The sequence below is a fragment of the Rattus norvegicus genome, chromosome 8 (assembly GCF_036323735.1).
Source record: "Rattus norvegicus strain BN/NHsdMcwi chromosome 8, GRCr8, whole genome shotgun sequence".
Taxonomy (NCBI): domain Eukaryota; kingdom Metazoa; phylum Chordata; class Mammalia; order Rodentia; family Muridae; genus Rattus; species Rattus norvegicus.
Genome location: NC_086026.1, coordinates 7,890,900 through 7,911,584, shown reverse-complemented (window position 1 = coordinate 7,911,584; position 20,685 = coordinate 7,890,900). Strand labels below are relative to the sequence as shown.

Below are 20,685 nucleotides of genomic sequence, written 5' to 3'. Positions count from 1 at the left end.
ACAAAAGGATATACCTTCTTCTCTGAACCTTATGGTACCTTGTACAAAATTGACCATATAATAGGTCACAAAACAGGCCTCAACGATTACAAGAAGATAGAAATAATCCCATGCATCCTATCAGATCATAATGGAATAACGCTGGTCTTCGATAGTAATAAAAATGACAACAAGCACACATATGCATGGTAGTTGAACAATGCTCTACTCAATGATAACTTGGTCAATGAATAAATAAAGAAAGAAAATAGAGACTTCTTAGAATTTAATGAAAATGAAGGCACAATGTATCCAAACTTATGGGACACAATGAAACCAGTGCTAAGAGGCAAAAATCATAGCTCTGAATGCCTGCAAAAAGAAACAGGAGAGAGCATACATTAGCAGGTTGAAAGCACATCTTAGAGCTCTAAAACAAAAAGAAACAAATATACCCAAGAGGAGTAGAAGTCAGGAAATAATCAAATACATGGCTGAAATCAACCATGTATTTATAGAGATAGATATAGAGAGATAGAGAGGTAGGTAGGTAGATAGATAGATAGATAGATAGATAGATAGATAGATAGATAGATAGATAGATAGATTGATAGATAGATGATAGATAGATAGATTGATAGATAGATAGATAGATAGATAGATAGATGATAGATAGATAGATTGATAGATAGATAGATAGATAGATAGATAGACAGATAGATATCGATATAGATAGATAGATATATGAAAAAGAGCATCTTTATCAAATGCATCTGCTCAAAATGGAGAGATAAATTTAAATACAGAAGAATGAAACTATGTTCTTAATGGTGTTCCTAGCAGGAAAGGACCTAGTTAACCTGGATCACCCTGAAAAAAAAAAAAAAACTCTATTCTGATGAATCAATTGTCATCATAAAATCTGGTACTCAGATGCTGTTTGAGAAAACATTTCATAGGAAATGCAAAACATATCTACTCACCTCAGATAGTAAACTCCGAGTAGACCAAAGTATGGCTACCTCTAATGTCCAATTAGCAGAACGAAAAAATTTTATGGGGATTGTTTACCGAAATATGGGTAAGGGGTGATTTACAAGAGCAGAAATGACTGGCATAGAACTTAAAAGCAGACTTTGTGTACTGGTGAGGGTCCTCAATTCATTAGAGATTCATAGGCTTTCCACTCTCACTCTACCCTGGTAACACTGGTATCCTTCCACATGAGAAATGCATGCCCCCTGTTTCTTTAGGTCTTTCTCTGTCTCTCTTATCCCACCTTTCCTCATGCTATTCACAGTTCCTATTTCCACTATTATTTCATTCCTAAGTTAGCTTTTTTAATGTCTTGGATGTATTGGTAATGGTCTCCACCAAAGAGTGGCCATGCTGCTTTGAATGTGATGCTTTGTTATGACACCTCTCAGTCACCAGGTCTACTCACTAAAGGGCTTTACTGAAGGCTCTTTCATGTCTGCTAATTTTCAGAACTTCTAATCCTTTATCTTTTAACAAAAATGTCCTATTTCACTGAGCACCTCTTTACTAATACCTATACTGATAATGCATGTTAAAAAATGTCACGTAGAGGTGTGGCCATTGCTCTGCCTGCTTTTACCAGGCCTCCTACACCAGGAAAAATCAGTTTATATCCATTTTCTCCCCTAATATCCTGACCAAAATGTCCTCTGTGGCACACACAGCTGCCCTACACTACATGTTGTCCTTGCCCAGCTCCATAGTCTGTTCCTTGCTCTATCTGAACTCATTAGGTCTGCTGCATTAGGAGCATCCAGGTTAGCACCATTAAACCCCAAATCCCCTCCCCACAGAGTACCCAGGGTGCTCACACAGATTCCCTGAGCATCAGGCTGTGAGGCTACGAGCTCCATGGTCTGGTCAATTTTCTGACCTACTTCACCAAGTCTGCTGCCACAGAAATATGCAGCATAAGATTCCCAAACAAGGCCTTACTGCATCAGAATCATGCAAGTTGGAGCAGCCTTCATGGAAACGTGCTATTCCAAAATCATATAAGAAAATTCCCCCATCAGAAAAAAAATATGCTCCTACACAAACAACCAGATTGCTAAAGAATACAGTAAAATAACACAATAAAAAGCAACCAGGGGGTTGTGACACATGCAGAGTCTCCAGGTCTATTACAACAAGACTTAGATAGCCTAATAAAAGCAAAGGACAATAAATGACCTAAAATCCAATCTTGTAAAGATGATCGAGGCATAAATACCATCCAACAAGTAAAATAAATGAATAAAACACTTCAAGAACTGAGAAGGAAATTGAAGAAAGAAAACACAAGATAAAGGAATTCTGAAACTAGAAATATCAGGAAAGAGACCAGGAAAAATAGAGCAACAGATTCTTAGAGATGGCTAGTGAATGTCAGGAATAGATGATGTGATAGAAGAAATGAGACTTTCGTCAAAAATATGTTACATTTAAAAATATTCATGACACAGATGTCCAGGAAATCTGGGATACTGTAAAAAGATGGAACCTAAAAATAATGGGAATAGAAGACGGTGAAGGGGCCCAGCTTCAAGGACCAGAAAATATTTTCAACAAAATCATAGAACAAAGTAATCACAATCACCCCTCAAAAATCCCTCTAAACATACAAGAAGCATACAGAACACCAATTAGATTGGAATAGAGAAGTATATACTCCCACTGTATAATAACCAAAGCATTAAATTGTACTAGGATGTCCTGATGGTGTTTGTATTCTTATGTTGATAATGTTTCCTCAAGAGAGGTAACCTCTGAGGAGCAGGTTATGTCATGTGAATTTCCACCCCATATTAACTGGTAAATCAAAGGTGAAAGCTAATGATAGGGCAGTGGATGGGAAGATTGAACTGGAGGCTTAAGAGAAGGGGAAAGGTAGGATGAAAGGAGGAAAATGAGAGGAGACAGGAGGATGTAGAAAGTGGAAGATATGTGGCAGTGGTGGTCAGGGGAAACTGCAAGTACTAAGGGGTCTTATAGTTGGGGAATACGTTAGTATAGTGATAGATCTAACCAATCTATTCATATTGCTTATAATAACTGGATGATATTTTTTATGTGGTCTTGACAGGGTTGGGAATTCCAGCAACAAATTGGTGAAGCTTAAGTCAGGCTTAGAATCAAACTAACTTTAATTACTATTTTACATCCCCTCCTCACATAAATAACTAGAGCTATCCCCTATAGCATAAGGGTGGAAATTAAACATCCAGTGGGACTAAGAGGTCTACAGAGAGCTAACTGAAAAGTTCCCTCCCTAATTCCTAAGCAAATCTCAGCAACCAGAGTTGGCACCCCAGCCAGAGCTGGGACATAGGCAGCACCAGAGCTGGAACACAGTTGATGTTTCCAGAGCCTAAAGAAGGACCAAGGACCAGGGGGCATGACTGCTTTAAATACGGCCTTCACAGCTGTGCAACAACAGCTAAAAAATGGCAGTTAGCTACAACCTTCTCACAGACTGATCTGAACATCACCAGGATCCAGATTTCCAGTACTTGCTTTCATGGATGGCCAGATACAGGACAACTGCTGGTACTACAGGCTGCCTGAGGTGGGTGCCTATGCTGTGGGCTGCAACACAAACACAAAAAAGAAATTGCTCAGAATCACAGAAAAGGCAGATCTTCCTACAGTTAGCACCTTACTGTGAATTAAAGAATCAGAGAGGACTGAAGTGTTCTGAATCAAATACCAGAGGGAAACAAAGGAACAAGAATCTTCAGATCAGGGAATAAGAATTATAAATTTATGATAATAATATTTTTAAATACTTTAGATGAGAAACAATACTTTTTGAATTTTATGTGATGCTATTTTAAACGGTTTGAAATGGATGGATTTAAATGAAATTGATACCTTAGCAGTTATCATTATTATAATGTTAAGTGCCTTGTTTTACTATGTCTTCTTAAAAAACTGGGCCCTAGATAAAATTTTAGTATTGTTAGAGAAGAAATTAGAAGATTTAGTAAATCAGAGTGAGAAAAATACCAAGACACAGAAGGAGGAAAATGAAGGTTAGAGAAGGGAATTGGAAAAGACCCTAGAACAAAAGTTACAGAAAGAGGAAAATAAAGGTTGGAGACAGGAGCTACAGAATGTCCTAGAATAAAGGCTAGAACAGATGAAAGATCAGAGTGAGCACCAGAGAACAAATAATGAGCATTGGAAGAAAGGCTTGGAGGAGAATGTTTTTAAATTAATAAAAGAAAATAAAATAGACATCGAAATATCAAAATTACAATATATATAAAAATTAAAATGTAGAAACAGAACCTTGAACAGAGGACACAGGAACTTATGGAACAGGATGAAAAACAAATATGAAATATGGGCAAATACCTTGAGAGGACTGAAAATATTAATTGAGGAAAATACTTAGGTAGAGACTGAAGACAGAATTAAAGAAAATCAAAGGTTTTTCTAAAACAAACTTTAGTTTATTTAGTTAGTATTAAACAAAGTCCAGCAGATGATAGTCATTCACAAAATAATCAAGAATTTGAATGTTAACCAGTGGATGTATTAGAACTGAGAATATTTAAGGAAAGTGTCACAAATTTTAGAATGCATTTTTTTGTTTGTAAAGCAAATCCTGACTTTTGGGGCTATTAAAGATGGAAGAATGTCCCAAAACTGGAAGGACATGGCAAGAGCAATATTAGAACCTGCACCACATTGAAAATTGTTCTAATGGTGGAGAGAAGATGTGAATGACATAATGCAACAATATAAAGTCAAAACTATCAATATTTCTAAGGATCAGCTGCTTGGTAAATGTTATTTTTTAAGGCAGAGGAGCATGCTGAATATGATCAAGAAACTTTGACATTTTGTCCTACTACAAAGAAGGTTAAACAGTTCTACTATGTACCAATATATGAATGCCAATATCATCAAAGTCAATGGATGATATCCTACTGACTGATTTGGTTATAAATACCCTGGAAAGAATGCTTCTTGAAGAAAAATATCCTTGCCTTGTTGAGGATTGCAAATTTCCTCTGAAAAATACAAAGAGGGGATTCTATTAGTTATCTAGAATATAGAAGAAGTCTACAAACTGTTAGGCTATAAAAGGTGCAAATCAGAAGAAACCAATTAATGACTCAATGATTTCCAGAAGCTACTAGGGAAATAATAACTGGTGGTAGTCTGCAATTGGCTTGCCTACTGAAGACCTAAGTAATATATTTCAAATCTTACAAGGTGATAAAGATATAAAAAAATCCTATCAACCATGGGTGAGAAGGTGTTGGCTTTGATAGAAAGAAAATTACAGGATACTCATCCAGATCATTCTGTTGCATGGATGTTCTGCATCGTAGTTATCTTGCCTTCTACTTCTTAATCCTCTATAGCAATTCTTTATGCAGAGGGAAGATTATATTTTAGAATGGATAGTTTTAGTGCAAAATGTAAGAAATTGAAAACCTATGGAGAAAGGTGTCTGAATTGATATTAAAGGAAAATGAGACTTTGACAATTGCAAAGGAGGTGGTTGAGATTGTGGTACATTTTACTAATGCTGAGATTGTCTCATTATGGATACAAAATTAACATTGGCAAAGAGCTTGCAGTAATTTCTTGGGGAGAGATTAACAATGAATACTCTAAAAGCAAATAATTTCAGTTCATAAAAAGAACTAATTTGATTCTACCTTGTATAACAAAAGGATTTACAATATCTGTACCCTTGACATTTTACAATGATGCAAATAAATCAGGAAAGGCAGGATATAAATCATATGTAAGTAAGGTGGTTAAGAGTCCTTATACATTCGTTCAGAAATCAGAATTATATGCAATACTTACAGTGTTACTAGATTTTTTTTAAGAGTCTCTTAATGTAGTACCTGACTCTCCATATGCAGAGAGAGAGTGTTTTACCCATAGAGGCTGCCAAACTTATTCAGAATGATTCTGAATTGCCTTCACTGTTTATTCAACTACAACAAATGATCTGAAATAGGAATTATCCATTGTATATAACACATACCAGATCTTATACAGGTCTGCCAGGCCCTCTGGCACAAGGTAATTTTAAAATTGATCGGCTATGGATAAGAAGTGTACTAGAGACTTCAGAATTTCAGAAAACTCACCATATTAAGAGCAAAGGTTTAAAGATACAATTCTCTATAACTTGGCAATAAACCAAGGAAATTGTGTGGTGATGTTTCACTTGTGTATTATACCACCAAACTCCATTACGTACAAGAATTATTCCTAAGGGTACCCAAAGAAATGAAATTTGGCAAATAAATCTTTTCAATTTTACAAATTTAGTATACTAAGATATGTGCACCATACAATAGACACATATTCAGGGTGGTAATGAGCAACCGTCAAGCTTCAGAATCAGCTGATTCTAACATTATACATGTGTTAGAAGTTATGGCCATTACGGAATAAATATACAAGCATAAACTGACTTTGATCTGGCTTTTATCGCTAATGACATGAGACAATTTTTTTACATAGTATAACACATAGTATGTTACAAGCTGTGGAGTGCTTTTAGTGTCACCTTCTAGGAATTTGGCAAGAATTTGACATTGGCTACGACAAAGAAGTAGACTCAAGATGAATATAGTTGAGGAACGTGTTCTTTGTATCTTGATGGATCTTGTTAACAATCTGAATACTGTAATCATGGGAGTTTTGCTTATGCTTTGTTCTTTGACCATTTTGTATATGCTTTAGGACTGATCATAGCCTTTGTATATATCTAGAATGATATAAAATCAGACTGGAGAAAATTAACCTGTTTCAGTTTTAGGCTCAGAACCGGCTGGAATCATGTTATAATGTTGAATTCTCTTTTCCTTTACAATCCTCACTTCTTCCCTAAGACCCTGTTTATTGACTGAGCTGGCTTGGTCAACAGGCATACCAGATAATCCTATAAGACAGTCAATTGTGGATATGTCTAATTGTACTTTAAAGAGATGCTTAACAGACAATAGGGAGCAACAAAGACCCTTCCCAGAGATAGATTACATAGTACTTTAGTAACCTTAAAATTTTTAAATGCTAATGAACAAAAAACTATGACTTCTGAAAAACACTGTATTTGGAAAACACTGCTGAGCTAAAACAGCCTGTTTATTTTAAGGATATTTCCTTCCCTCTATGACACACTTCTTTCTCTTTTTAAATTGATATTACATACCCTCAATCCCCTTTGCCTATGAGAGGGTTCTCCCCCACAACCTACCCATTTTTACCCAACCACTCACCACAAAATTGCCCCAGCATCCCCCTTTTCTGGGACATCAAGTCTTTATAGGATTAAGCATATCCTTTCCCACTGAGGTCAGACAAGGTAGTCCTCTGCTACATATGTGCCAAGGAGGCACAGACCAGCCTATGTATGCTTTGGTGTATGTAGTTGGTGGTTTAATGTTGGGGTCCAGTTGAAGGACTCGGGACTTTTGCCAGCCTTACACTCACTGCCTCAGGTCAAGACTAGGCTGAGTACCAATTTCCTGCCTTGGGTCAAGAATAGGCCAAGTTCCATTCTCCACCCACAGTTCTTGGGAAGAGTAGGAGCATTCTTATAAAAACGTGGCATGCACTGACTGATAGTCACCTGATTCTCTGGTCCCAGATAGAGTTCAAAAGCCTGTCATATGGTTGCTAGCCAATAGATTCAAAGGTCAGTATGCTTAGCCAATAAGTTTAAACTGTAACCTTGCTGATATCACCTGTACCCCTAAAAGTATAAAAAGTGGTTTTTAAAGCCATTGTGGGTTGCCTTCTAGTTACTCACTACAAGGGGCTGATTGCATGGAGCTCTGTTCTCATGTCTCATTTGGGGTGGAGGTTTTCCCAGTAGTTAAGGCTCACTTTGAGCCCTACACAGTCTCAATGACATTGGATTTACATTCTCCACTGGAAGCAGAGATATCTGGAAGGTGCATAATAAACACACACAAACAACTTTTTTGGGTACAAGCTGACAGGCAAATTTCAGGTTTGAGGTTTCTATCTCTCTCTCTCTCTCTCTCTCTCTCTCTCTCTCTCTCCCTTTCCCCCTCTCTCTCTTTCCCTCTCCCTTTCTCTCTCTACTCACTCACTCAAAGTTTGAGGTTGCAGTGATTAGAATCAAGTTATCCCTTATCTCAGCAGTTCTGCTAGCTTTCTGATTCTGTAAATTGTACACAAGACTCTCCTAAGAGTTCCAGTGTTTTGACATAATTTACTAATATATAATTTTATGAATTCTATAATTTATTATCCATACATATCCAAAGGAAACAAGGAACTGTGGACCTGTAAAAGGTGGCCTGGTTTCTGGTGTAGCTCAGCTAGAAATCCCCCAGTGACACTGAAAATTCAGTACATATTTTGCCTGACTCCTAGGAAAGCAGGCCCCCATAAATTTGAGACCATCAGTCATGTAAGGGCAATGCCTCAAGCCCCTCTACAGGTAGAGGTTATGGCCACAGGTCACAAAAGCTCAAGACAGATTTCCATTATAATGAGGCACCTAAATACCTGGAGGCTTAGCCAATAAATTTTCCTTCCTAGACACTCTCTGATCCATTCTGAGAAATGTGGTACACTTTTACACATACACTCTCTGCCATGACAATAATGTCTTCAACCATGGACTGACTCTTTTTATTGGGATTCAACATGGTGAACAACAGAGAAGGCCTTTGCCTACAGAGCCACTATCTAATCTTCCGAAAAAGGTCTCTCTGCTCTCCCAGCCATGGCTGCCACTACAACCAAGCCAGACTAAGCTCGCCACTGTCAAGCCAAGAACTATCCTTATGGAACCAGCTGGAGCTCCCCTCGTTCCCCTTCAACCTCAGGCTAGATCCAAATGTGGAATCTGAATCCTCTGTTGTCAGTTCTTCTGGGGCTTCCAGCAGTGCCTGGATGCCTAAAAGTCTGAGAACCAGACAGCCCCAGCCTTCTTGCTGGCCCGGGGAACCCCAGCCAGGTCCAACTGTCAGGTACTTCAGACTGTACTTTCCCACCACTGGAGCAGTGTCCTGCAGCATTTCTATAGCCTGACACCCACCTGGAGATGGCATGGGGTAAGCATGGTCAACTTCCTGGATCCTACCCCCTTGAGCAGCTATGCGCAGTTGCGGAGTGGACATGGGACCCACATAACACTACAAGAAACCACTCTCAAATGTGTATAACTCATTTCAAAATTTCAACTGCTTTTTCCTTTCTGAATTAAAGTGACTCATGTTTCTGTTCCCTTATTACATTTTTCCCCTATCCCATGACTTTATCTCTCATACTAATCCTTTTCATAATTCCAGCAAATTCCCTCACTTTTTGGTAATAAACCCAGTATGACTCTAGTAATACATAGCTCTGTTCATTTTCTGATATTACTAAACATGATTTCTTTCAACTTTCATGCAAGTCAAAATTAATCTGGAATTACCATTGTGCAGTTAATAACATTGTTTCCAAAATGAGAGCACACAGCAAACACCTGGACCATTATGACTGTGCTGTTTCCCTATGCCTCAATTTTTAATTGTTTAAGAATCATTACATTAAGGAACATCTAGTTTCACATAATTCACCAGAACAGAAGAAAGATATAGGAAAGTCAGATATAATGGAATAATTATTCACACACAGCAAGGTCAATTCAAAAGCAGCTAAACACAAATGAAATCTATACAGCCATCATCCAGGGCTGAGAGAACTGTCAGGAGAAATGAGACCAACTTTTTTTAAAAGGAGCTGCCGTGGGCTTCTAAGATATCTCCATCCAGGCCTGCTGCAGCCAGTTCATTATTCCTGATGATAGCTCCCCTGCAGGGAAGTGTCTTCTGCTTCTCAGGGTCCTAGATGCCATACAGGTCATGGTATGCTCTCCACAGCAGCTTTGTCTCTAAGAGCTCTGAGGAGTCCAGGTTTGCTGATACTGTTTTTCTTCCTATGAGGTTCCCATCCCCTTCAACCTTTCACCTAATTCTTCCATAATTGTTCCCAATCTCAGACCAATAGTTGTCTGTTACCATCTGCATCTATCTCAGTCAGCTGCTGATACAATACAATGTTTTCAGGGTAATTCATATATAAAATAATCTTTAAAATTAATGTTTAACAATTCACTTGTGTTACACATAGATGAATGGTCTTCAAGCCATCAGAGATCCATAGAATATGACACTCAATTTTGTTTCAATATTAAAAGATCTTTTGACTATGAGACATGTCTGCTCCTTCCTTACATTATACCCATTCCACTTCAAAGAATGTATTGAGCTTCAATACCTCCATGTGGAGTTGCTTTAATTGTGGCAGACTAGCCTATAAGCAAGAAATACCCTAATTTCATCTATAGACACATTGCTGTCCAAAATGCAAACAGATGAAGGGTCATCAACTGCTAAGCTCTGCCAAGACAGAGTAGCTAGTCTTTCATAATACCAGATTCTCTTAAGGTCTTTCAGATGTTTAGGCAAGATGACTGAAGATAGATGCTTCAAAATTATAAGGAATAGCTCTCTGCCCCCAGACCCTGTGAGAGAGAGACCCAACCGCCTGGTCAGGTGGGCACTCCTGAGGCTGCAAAGCGGAAGAGACCACCAACACTGCTCACCCCTGCCCACATCCCTGGCCCAAGAAGAAACTGTATAAGGCCTCTGGGCTCCCGTGGGGGAGGGCCCAGGAGCGGCAGGACCCCTGTACCTGAGACACCACCAGAACCAGAAGGAAACAGACCGGATAAACAGTTCTCTGCACCCAAATCCCGTGGGAGGGAGAGCTGAACCTTCAGAGAGGCAGACAAGCCTGGGAAACCAGAAGAGACTGCTCTCTGCACACACATCTCGGACGCCAGATGAAAAAGCCAAAGACCATCTGGAACCCTGGTGCACTGAAGCTCCCGGAAATGGCGCCACAGGTCTTCCTGGTTGCTGCCGCTGCAGAGAGCCCGTGGGTAGCACCCCAAGAGCGAACTTGAGCCTCGGGACCACAGGTAAGACCAACTTTTCTGCTGCAAGAAAGCTGCCTGGTGAACTCAAGACACAGGCCCACAGGAACAGCTGAAGACCTGTAGAGAGGAAAAAGCACACGCCGGAAAGCAGAACACTGTCCCCATAACTGACTGAAAGAGAGGAAAACAGGTCTACAGCTCTCCTGACACACAGGCTTATAGGACAGTCTAGCCACTGTCAGAAATAGCAGAACAAAGTAAAACTAGAGATAATCTGATGGCGAGAGGCAAGCGCAGGAACCCAAGCAACAGAAACCAAGACCAATTCTCCCATCAAAACAAACATGGAATATCCAAACACACCAGAAAAGCAAGATCTAGTTCCAAAATCATTTTTGATCATGATGCTGGAGGACTTCAACAAAGACGTGAAGAACTCCCTTAGAGAACAAGTAGAAGCCTACAGAGAGGAATCGCAAAAATGCCTGAAAGAATCACAAAAATCCCTGAAAGAATTCCAGGAAAACATAAATAAACAAGTAGAAGCCCATAGAGAGGAGACACAAAAATCCCTGAAAAAATTCCAGGAAAACATAAATAAACAAGTAGAAGCCCATAGAGAGGAGACACAAAAATCCCTGAAAGAATTCCAGGAAAACACAATCAAACAGTTGAAGGAATTAAAAATGGAAATAGAAGCAATCAAGAAAGAACACATGGAAACAACCCTGGATATAGAAAACCAAAAGAAGAGACAAGGAGCTGGAGATACAAGCTTCACCAACAGAATACAAGAGATGGAAGAGAGAATCTCAGGAGCAGAAGATTCCATAGAAATCATTGACTCAACTGTCAAAGATAATGTAAAGCGGAAAAAGCTACTGGTCCAAAACATACAGGAAATCAAGGACTCAATGAGAAGATCAAACCTAAGGATAATAGGTATAGAAGAGAGTGAAGACTCCCAGCTCAAAGGACCAGTAAATATCTTCAACAAAATCATAGAAGAAAACTTCCCTAACCTAAAAAAAGAGATACCCATAGACATACAAGAAGCCTACAGAACTCCAAATAGATTGGACCAGAAAAGAAACACCTCCCGTCACACAATTGTCAAAACACCAAACGCACAAAATAAAGAAAGAATATTAAAAGCAGTAAGGGAAAAAGGTCAAGTAACATATAAAGGGAGACCTATCAGAATCACACCAGACTTCTCGCCAGAAACTATGAAGGCCAGAAATCCTGGACTGATGTTATACAGACCCTAAGAGAACACAAATGCCAGCCCAGGTTACTGTATCCAGCAAAACTCTCAATTAACATTGATGGAGAAACCAAGATATTCCATGACAAAACCAAATTTACACAATATCTTTCCACAAATCCAGCACTACAAAGGATAATAAATGGTAAAGCCCAACATAAGGAGGCAAGCTATACCCTAGAAGAAGCAAGAAACTAATCGTCTTGGCAACAAAACAAAGAGAATGAAAGCACACAAACATAACCTCACATCCAAATAAGAATTAAACGGGAAACAATAATCACTATTCCTTAATATCTCTCAATATCAATGGCCTCAACTCCCCAATAAAAAGACATAGATTAACAAACTGGATACACAACGAGGACCCTGCATTCTACTGCCTACAGGAAACACACCTCAGAGACAAAGACAGACACTACCTCAGAGTGAAAGGCTGGAAAACAACTTTCCAAGCAAATGGTCAGAAGAAGCAAGCTGGAGTAGCCATTCTAATATCAAATAAAATCAATTTCCAACTAAAAGTCATCAAAAAAGATAAGGAAGGACACTTCATATTCATCAAAGGAAAAATCCACCAAGATGAACTCTCAATCCTAAATATCTATGCCCCAAATACAAGGGCACCTACATACGTAAAAGAAACCTTACTAAAGCTCAAAGCACACATTGCACCTCACACAATAATAGTGGGAGATTTCAACACACCACTCTCATCAATGGACAGATCATGGAAACAGAAATTAAACAGTGATGTCGACAGACTAAGAGAAGTCATGAGCCAAATGGAATTTGGGTATGTGCACATGCATGCATGTATGTGTACATACTTTCCTTCTTTTGTTTTTCCTGGTGTGAAATTAATTTTATCGTGTTTCCACTGTTGTAATTAACCTTCTTTTACTTTTCTGTAGGAATGGATTGGTGGATGGATATTGTTTAAATTTGGTTTTGTCTTGGAATACATTGTTTTCTTCATTTATGGTGACTGATAGTTTTTACTGGATATAGTAGTCTAGGTTAGCTTCTATGGTCTCTTAAAGACTGTATCACATCTGTCCAGGAACCTCTAGCTTTTACATACTGTTTTGAGAAGTCTCATGCAATTCTGATAATTCTGACTTTGTATATCACTTTGCCCTTTTCACTTTCAGCTTTTAATTTTTCTTTGTTTTGTAGATTTTATGTTGCTGGACTTCCCAGCTCCATTAAGTTCATTTAAAAAACAGAAAACCGAGATTTATAATTATGAGTTACATGCCTAGACTGGTCAGATCTAGTACTATACTAGCTTATTCCCAATGTATAACAAATCTTGCTACTTGAAGTTTCTCCCAGATACATGATTCTGGTCCATTGAGGGTTCTCTTCCTCTTCCTCTATCCTCTTTCCTTCCTTCACTAACTTTTCTCTTCTCACATGTGCCCCACTCCCAAGCCTCGAGTTCCACATTCTCCTCCACTATCCAATAACCAGCTCTAACTTTTTATTGGCCAACTACCTGACATTACCTGTGTATGTAATTGTGTGCTCAACAAGGTAACAAATCTTGAGGAACCAGTATTAACATCAGAATACAATCAGCTTTTGGACAAACCACTACATTTTCCATTTTTTGCACAATTAAAATGGCTCTTTTCTTAGAATAACAAATAGTACACAGCAGAAAACTATTTTTGAAACAATCATGAGAATTATTAAACATAAATTATACTTATAAGGTTTAGTCCAATATACTTGGCAATATAGATAAAATATTTCATCATCTATCCTAACTCAAAGAGCTTACAATTCTATACGAAATTTAATTTGTATTTAAACCATCCTTCTAAATGTAGAACAGCTTCAATGCAAAACAACTTAAGTTCAATTGTGAGACTATAGCTAGTATTCAACTCTGTCAAACCTTTGACAATAAATTAAATATTGCCTGAATATGCAGGAAGCACAACGACACAGCTTCCAAAACTTAACGGGTGACAGAGACAGATGACTGCCCGAATAGTCCCCAATATTCCTTATAATTTTTTTTATTTTATTTATTATTTTTTTATTAACTTGAGTATTTCTTATATACATTTCAAGTGTTATTCCCTTTCCCGGTTTCCGGGCAAACATCCCCCTCCCCCCTTCCCTTCCTTATGGGTGTCCCCCTCCCAACCCTCCCCCCATTGCCGCCCTCCCCCCATAGTCTAGTTCACTAGGGGTTCAGTCTTAGCAGGACCCAGGGCTTCCCCTTCCACTGGTGCTCTTACTAGGATATTCATTGCTACCTATGGGGTCAGAGTCCAGTGTCAGTCCATGTATAGTATTTAGGTAGTGGCTTAGTCCCTGGAAGCTCTGGTTGCTTGACATTGTTGTACTTTTGGGGTCTCGAGCCCCTTCAAGCTCTTCCAGTTCTTTCTCTGATTCCTTCAACGGGGGACCTATTCTCAGTTCAGTGGTTTGCTGCTGGCATTCGCCTCTGTATTTGCTGTATTCTGGCTGTGTCTCTCAGGAGCGATCTACATCCGGCTCCTGTCGGCCTGCACTTCTTTGCTTCACCCATCTTGTCCAATTGGGTGGCTGTATATGTATGGGCCACCTGTGGGGCAGGCTCTGAATGGGTGTTCCTTCAGTCTATGTTTTAATCTTTGCCTCTCCCTTCCCAGCCAAGGGTATTCTTTTTCCTCATTTAAAGAAGGAGTGAAGCATTCACATTTTGATCATCCGTCTTGAGTTTCGTTTGTTCTAGGGATCTAGGGTAATTCAAGCATTTGGGCTAATAGCCACTTATCAATGAGTGCATACCATGTATGTCTTTCTGTGATTGGTTTAGCTCACTCAGGATGATATTTTCCAGTTCCAACCATTTGCCTACGAATTTCATAAACTCGTTGTTTTTGATAGCTGAGTAATATTCCATTGTGTAGATTTATCACATTTTCTGTATCCATTCCTCTGTTGAAGGGCATCTGGGTTCTTTCCAGCTTCTGGCTATTATAAATAAGGCTGCGATGAACATAGTGGAGCACGTGTCTCTTTTATATGTTGAGGCATCTTTTGGGTATATGCCCAAGAGAGGTATAGCTGGATCCTCAGGCAGTTCAATGTCCAATTTTCTGAGGAACCTCCAGACTGATTTCCAGAATGGTTTTAACAGTCTGAAATCCCACCTACAATGGAGGAGTGTTCCTCTTTCTCCACATCCTCGCCAGCATCTGCTGTCACCTGAGTTTTTGATCTTAGCCATTCTCACTGGTGTGAGGTGGAATATCAGGGTTGTTTTGATTTGCATTTCCCTTATAACTAAAGATGTTGAACATTTCTTTAGGTGTTTCTCAGCCATTCGGCATTCCTCAGCTGTGAATTCTTTGTTTAGCTCTGAACCCCATTTTTAATAGGGTTATTTGTTTCCCTGCGGTCTAACTTCTTCAGTTCTTTGTATATTTTGGATATAAGACCTCTATCTGTTGTAGGATTGGTAAAGATCTTTTCCCAATCTGTTGGTTGCCGATTTGTCCTAACCACAGTGTCCTTTGCCTTACAGAAACTTTGCAGTTTTATGAGATCCCATTTGTCAATTCTTGATCTTAGAGCATAAGCCATTGGTGTTTTGTTCAGGAAATTTTTTCCAGTGCCCATGTGTTCCAGATGCTTCCCTAGTTTTTCTTCTATTAGTTTGAGTGTGTCTGCTTTGATGTGGAGGTCCTTGATCCACTTGGACTTAAGCTTTGTGCAGGGTGATAAGGATGGATCGATCTGCATTCTTCTACATGTTGACCTCCAGTTGAACCAGCACCATTTGCTCAAAATGCTATCTTTTTTCCATTGGATGGTTTTGGCTCCTTTGTCAAAAATCAAGTGACCATAGGTGTGTGGGTTCATTTCTTGGTCTTCAATTCTATTCCATTGGTCTATCTGTCTGTCTCTGTACCAATACCATGCAGTTTTTTATCACTATTGCTCTGTAATACTGCTTGAGTTCAGGGATAGTGATTCCTTCTGAAGTCCTTTTATTGTTGAGGATAGCTTTAGCTATCCTGGGTTTTTTGTTATTCCAGATGAATTTGCAAATTGTTCTGTCTAACTCTTTGAAGAATTGGATTGGTATTTTGATGGGGATTGCATTGAATCTGTAGATTGCTTTTGGTAAAATGGCCATTTTTACTAAATTAATCCTGCCAATCCATGAGCATGGGAGATCTTTCCATCTTCTGAGGTCTTCTTCAATTTCTTTCCTCAGTATCTTGAAGTTCTTATTGTACAGATCTTTTACTTGCTTGGTTAAAGTCACACCGAGGTACTTTATATTATTTGGGTCTATTATGAAGGGTGTCGTTTCCCCAATTTCTTTCTCGGCTTGTTTCTCTTTTGTATAGAGGAAGGCAACTGATTTATTTGAGTTAATTTTATACCCAGCCACTTTGCTGAAGTTGTTTATCAGCTTTAGTAGTTCTCTGATGGAACTTTTGGGATCACTTAAATATACTATCATGTCATCTGCAAATAGTGATATTTTGACCTCTTCTTTTCCGATCTGTATCCCCTTGATCTCCTTTTGTTGTCTGATTGCTCTGGCTAGAACTTCAAGAACTATATTGAATAAGTAGGGAGAGAGTGGGCAGCCTTGTCTAGTCCCTGATTTTAGTGGGATTGCTTCAAGTTTCTCTCCATTTAGTTTAATGTTAGCAACTGGTTTGCTGTATATGGCTTTTACTATGTTTAGGTATGGGCCTTGAATTCCTATTCTTTCCAGGAGTTTTATCATGAAGGGGTGTTGAATTTTGTCAAATGCTTTCTCAGCATCTAATGAAATGATCATGTGGTTCTGTTCTTTCAGTTTGTTTATATAATGGATCACGTTGATGGTTTTCCGTATATTAAACCATCCCTGCATTCCTAGGATGAAGCCTACTTGATCATGGTGGATGATTGTTTTGATGTGCTCTTGAATTCGGTTTGCCAGAATTTTATTGAGTATTTTTGCATCGATATTCATAAGGGACATTGGTCTGAAGTTCTCTTTCTTCGTTGTGTCTTTGTGTGGTTTAGGTATAAGAGTAATTGTGGCTTCGTAGAAGGAATTCGGTAGTGCTCCATCTGTTTCAATTTTGTGGAATAGTTTGGATAATATTGGTATGAGGTCTTCTATGAAGGTTTGATAGAATTCTGCAATAAACTTGTCTGGACCTGGGCTCTTTTTGGTTGGGAGACCTTTAATGACTGCTTCTATTTCCTTAGGAGTTATGGGGTTGTTTAACTGGTTTATCTGTTCCTGATTTAACTTCGATACCTGGTATCTGTCTAGGAAATTGTCCATTTCCTGAAGATTTTCAAGTTTTGTTGAATATAGGTTTTTATAGTAAGATCTGATGATTTTTTGAATTTCCTCTGAATCTGTAGTTATGTCTCCCTTTTCATTTCTGATTTTGTTAATTTGGACACACTCTCTGTGTCCTCTCGTTAGTCTGGCTAAGGGTTTATCTATCTTGTTGATTTTCTCAAAGAACCAACTTTTGGTTCTGTTGATTCTTTCTATGGTCCTTTTTGTTTCTACTAGGTTGATTTCAGCTCTGAGTTTGATTATTTCCTGCCTTCTACTCCTCCTGGGTGTATTTGCTTCTTTTTGTTTTAGAGCTTTTAGGTGTGCTGTCAAGCTGTTGACATATGCTCTTTTCTGTTTCTTTCTGCAGGCACTCAGCGCTATGAGTTTTCCTCTTAGCACAGCTTTCATTGTGTCCCATAAGTTTGGGTATGTTGTATCTTCATTTTCATTGAATTCTAAAAAGTTTTTAATTTCTTTCTTTATTTCTTCCTTGACCAGGTTATCATTGAGTAGAGCATTGTTCAATTTCCACGTATATGTGGGCATTCTTCCCTTATTGTTATTGAAGACCAGTTTTAGGCCGTGGTGGTCCGATAGCACGCATGGGATTATTTCTATCTTTCTGTACCTGTTGAGGCCCGTTTTTTGACCAATTATATGGTCAATTTTGGAGAAAGTACCATGAGGAGCTGAGAAGAAGGTATATCCTTTTGCTTTAGGATAGAATGTTCTATAAATATCCGTTAATTCCATTTGGCTCATGACTTCTCTTAGTCTGTCGACATCACTGTTTAATTTCTGTTTCCATGATCTGTCCGTTGATGAGAGTGGTGTGTTGAAATCTCCCACTATTATTGTGTGAGGTGCAATGTGTGCTTTGAGCTTTAGTAAGGTTTCTTTTACGTATGTAGGTGCCCTTGTATTTGGGGCATAGATATTTAGGATTGAGAGTTCACCTTGGTGGATTTTTCCTTTGATGAATATGAAGTGTCCTTCCTTATCTTTTTTGATGACTTTTAGTTGGAAATTGATTTTATTTGATATTAGAATGGCTACTCCAGCTTGCTTCTTCTGACCATTTGCTTGGAAAGTTGTTTTCCAGCCTTTCACTCTGAGGTAGTGTCTGTCTTTGTCTCTGAGGTGTGTTTCCTGTAGGCAGTAGAATGCAGGGTCCTCGTTGTGTATCCAGTTTGTTAATCTATGTCTTTTTATTGGGGAGTTGAGGCCATTGATATTGAGAGATATTAAGGAAAACTCATAGCGCTGAGTGCCTGCAGAAAGAAACAGGAAAGAGCATATGTCAACAGCTTGACAGCACACCTAAAAGCTCTAAAACAAAAAGAAGCAAATACACCCAGGAGGAGTAGAAGGCAGGAAATAATCAAAAATACCCAAACCATGGGACAATATGAAAGCAGTGCTACGAGAAAAGATCATAGTACTAAGTGCCTTCATAGGAGAATTGGAGAATTCTCATACTAACATTTTAAATTTACATCTGAAAACTTTAGAACTAAATGAAGCAAACATACTCAAGTGGAGTAGGTCGCAGAAAATAATTAATCACATGGCTGAAATCAATCAATTAGAAACAGAGAAAACCACTCAAAGAACCAAAGAAACCAAGAACATGATTTTTGAGAAAAATCAACAATACAAATCCTTAACCAAACAAACTACATCACAGAGAGACAGTACCCAAATCACCATAATCAAATGAAAGGAGAGATATAACAGACATAGAGGTAATTCAACAGTCATTAGGTCTTACTTCAAATGCCTGTACTTCACAACATTGGAAAATCTAAATAAAAGGAACATTTTTCTAGATATACATTACTTACCAATGTTAAATCATGATAAGAAACACTAAATAGTCTGTTGATTGAGAAGGAAATAGCAGCAGGCATTAAAAGATTCCCAAACCAAAAAAAAAGGCCAAAGGATAGTTTTAGCCCAGAGTTCTATGAGTCTTTCAAAGAAGAGCTACTGCTAATACTCCTCAAAGCATTGCACAGAGTAGAAACAGAAGAAACTTTGCTAAATTCATTCTTTGAGGGAACAATCACATTCGTACCTTAACCACACAAAGACTTCACAAAGAATTTTTCTTACAAACATTAAAGAAAAACAATCAATAAAATATTTGCAAACAAAATAAAGAATATATCAAAACCATCATCTACCATGATCAAATAAGCTTCATTGCCATCGATGGATTTACGTATATTGAACCATCACCGCATCCCTGAAATGAAGCCTACTTGATCATGGTGGATAATTGTTTTGATGTGTTCTGGGATTCAGTTTTTGATAATTTTATTGAGTATTTTTGGGTCAATAATCATAAAAGAAATTGGTCTGAAGTTCTCTTTATTTTTGGGGGCTTTGTGTGGTTTAGGTGTGAGCATAATTGTGGCTTCATAGAAGGAATTTGGTAGTGCTTTGTCTGTTTCTATTTTGTAGAATAGTTTGGACAGTATTGTTATGAGGTCTTCTATGAACGTCTGATATAATTCTGCACTACACCCTTCTGGAACTGGGCTCTTTTTGTTTGAGAGATTTTTAATAACTGCTTCTATTTCTTTAGGAGTTATGGGGTTGTTTAGATGGTTTATCTGTTCCTGATTTAATTTTGATACCTCATATTTTTCTAGAAAATTGTACAGTTCCTCCATATTATCCAGTTTTGTTGAATATAGGCTTCTGTAATAGGACCTGACTATTTTTTGAATTTCCTCAGGTTCTGTTGTTATCTCTCCCTTTTCTTTGATTTTCTTAAGTTGAATACATTCTCAGTGCCCTCTGGTTAGTCTGGCTAAGGGTTTATCTAATTTCTCAAAGAACCAGTGCCTAGTTTTGGTGATTCCTTTCTGTTTCTACACAGTTGTTTTCATCCCTGATATGGATTATTTTCTTCCTTCAGCTCCTCTTAGGTGTATTTGCTTCTGCCTCTTAGCACTGCTTTCATTGTGTCCCATAAGTTTGGAAACTTTTCCCTTCATTTTCATTAAATTCTAAGAAGGCTTTAATTTCTCTCTTTATTTCTTCTTTGACCAAATTATCATTGAGTAGAGCATTGTTCAACTTCCATGGATATGTGGGCTTACTATCGTTTCTTTTGTTATTGAAGACTAGACTTAGTCTGTGGTTATCTGATATGATGCA

The 20,685-nt window shown here is 38.3% G+C and overlaps 1 protein-coding gene across 2 annotated transcripts in view; it reads right to left on the bottom strand.

Annotated features, from left to right (window-relative positions):
* Positions 1–20,685, bottom strand: part of Patel14l3 (prostate and testis expressed 14-like 3) — an 89,599-nt gene that overhangs the window by 58,691 nt on the left and 10,223 nt on the right. Inside the window, exon 2 of one of the 2 annotated variants that reach the window (XM_063266156.1) lies at positions 707–18,788. The exons of the other annotated variant lie outside the window; for it this stretch is intronic. Coding sequence (XP_063122226.1) covers positions 16,093–18,279 — 2,187 coding nt within the window. The 5' untranslated portion in view covers positions 18,280–18,788 and the 3' untranslated portion in view covers positions 707–16,092. Of the gene's footprint in view, positions 1–706; positions 18,789–20,685 lie in introns of those variants that run through there. 2 annotated transcript variants of the gene reach the window in all.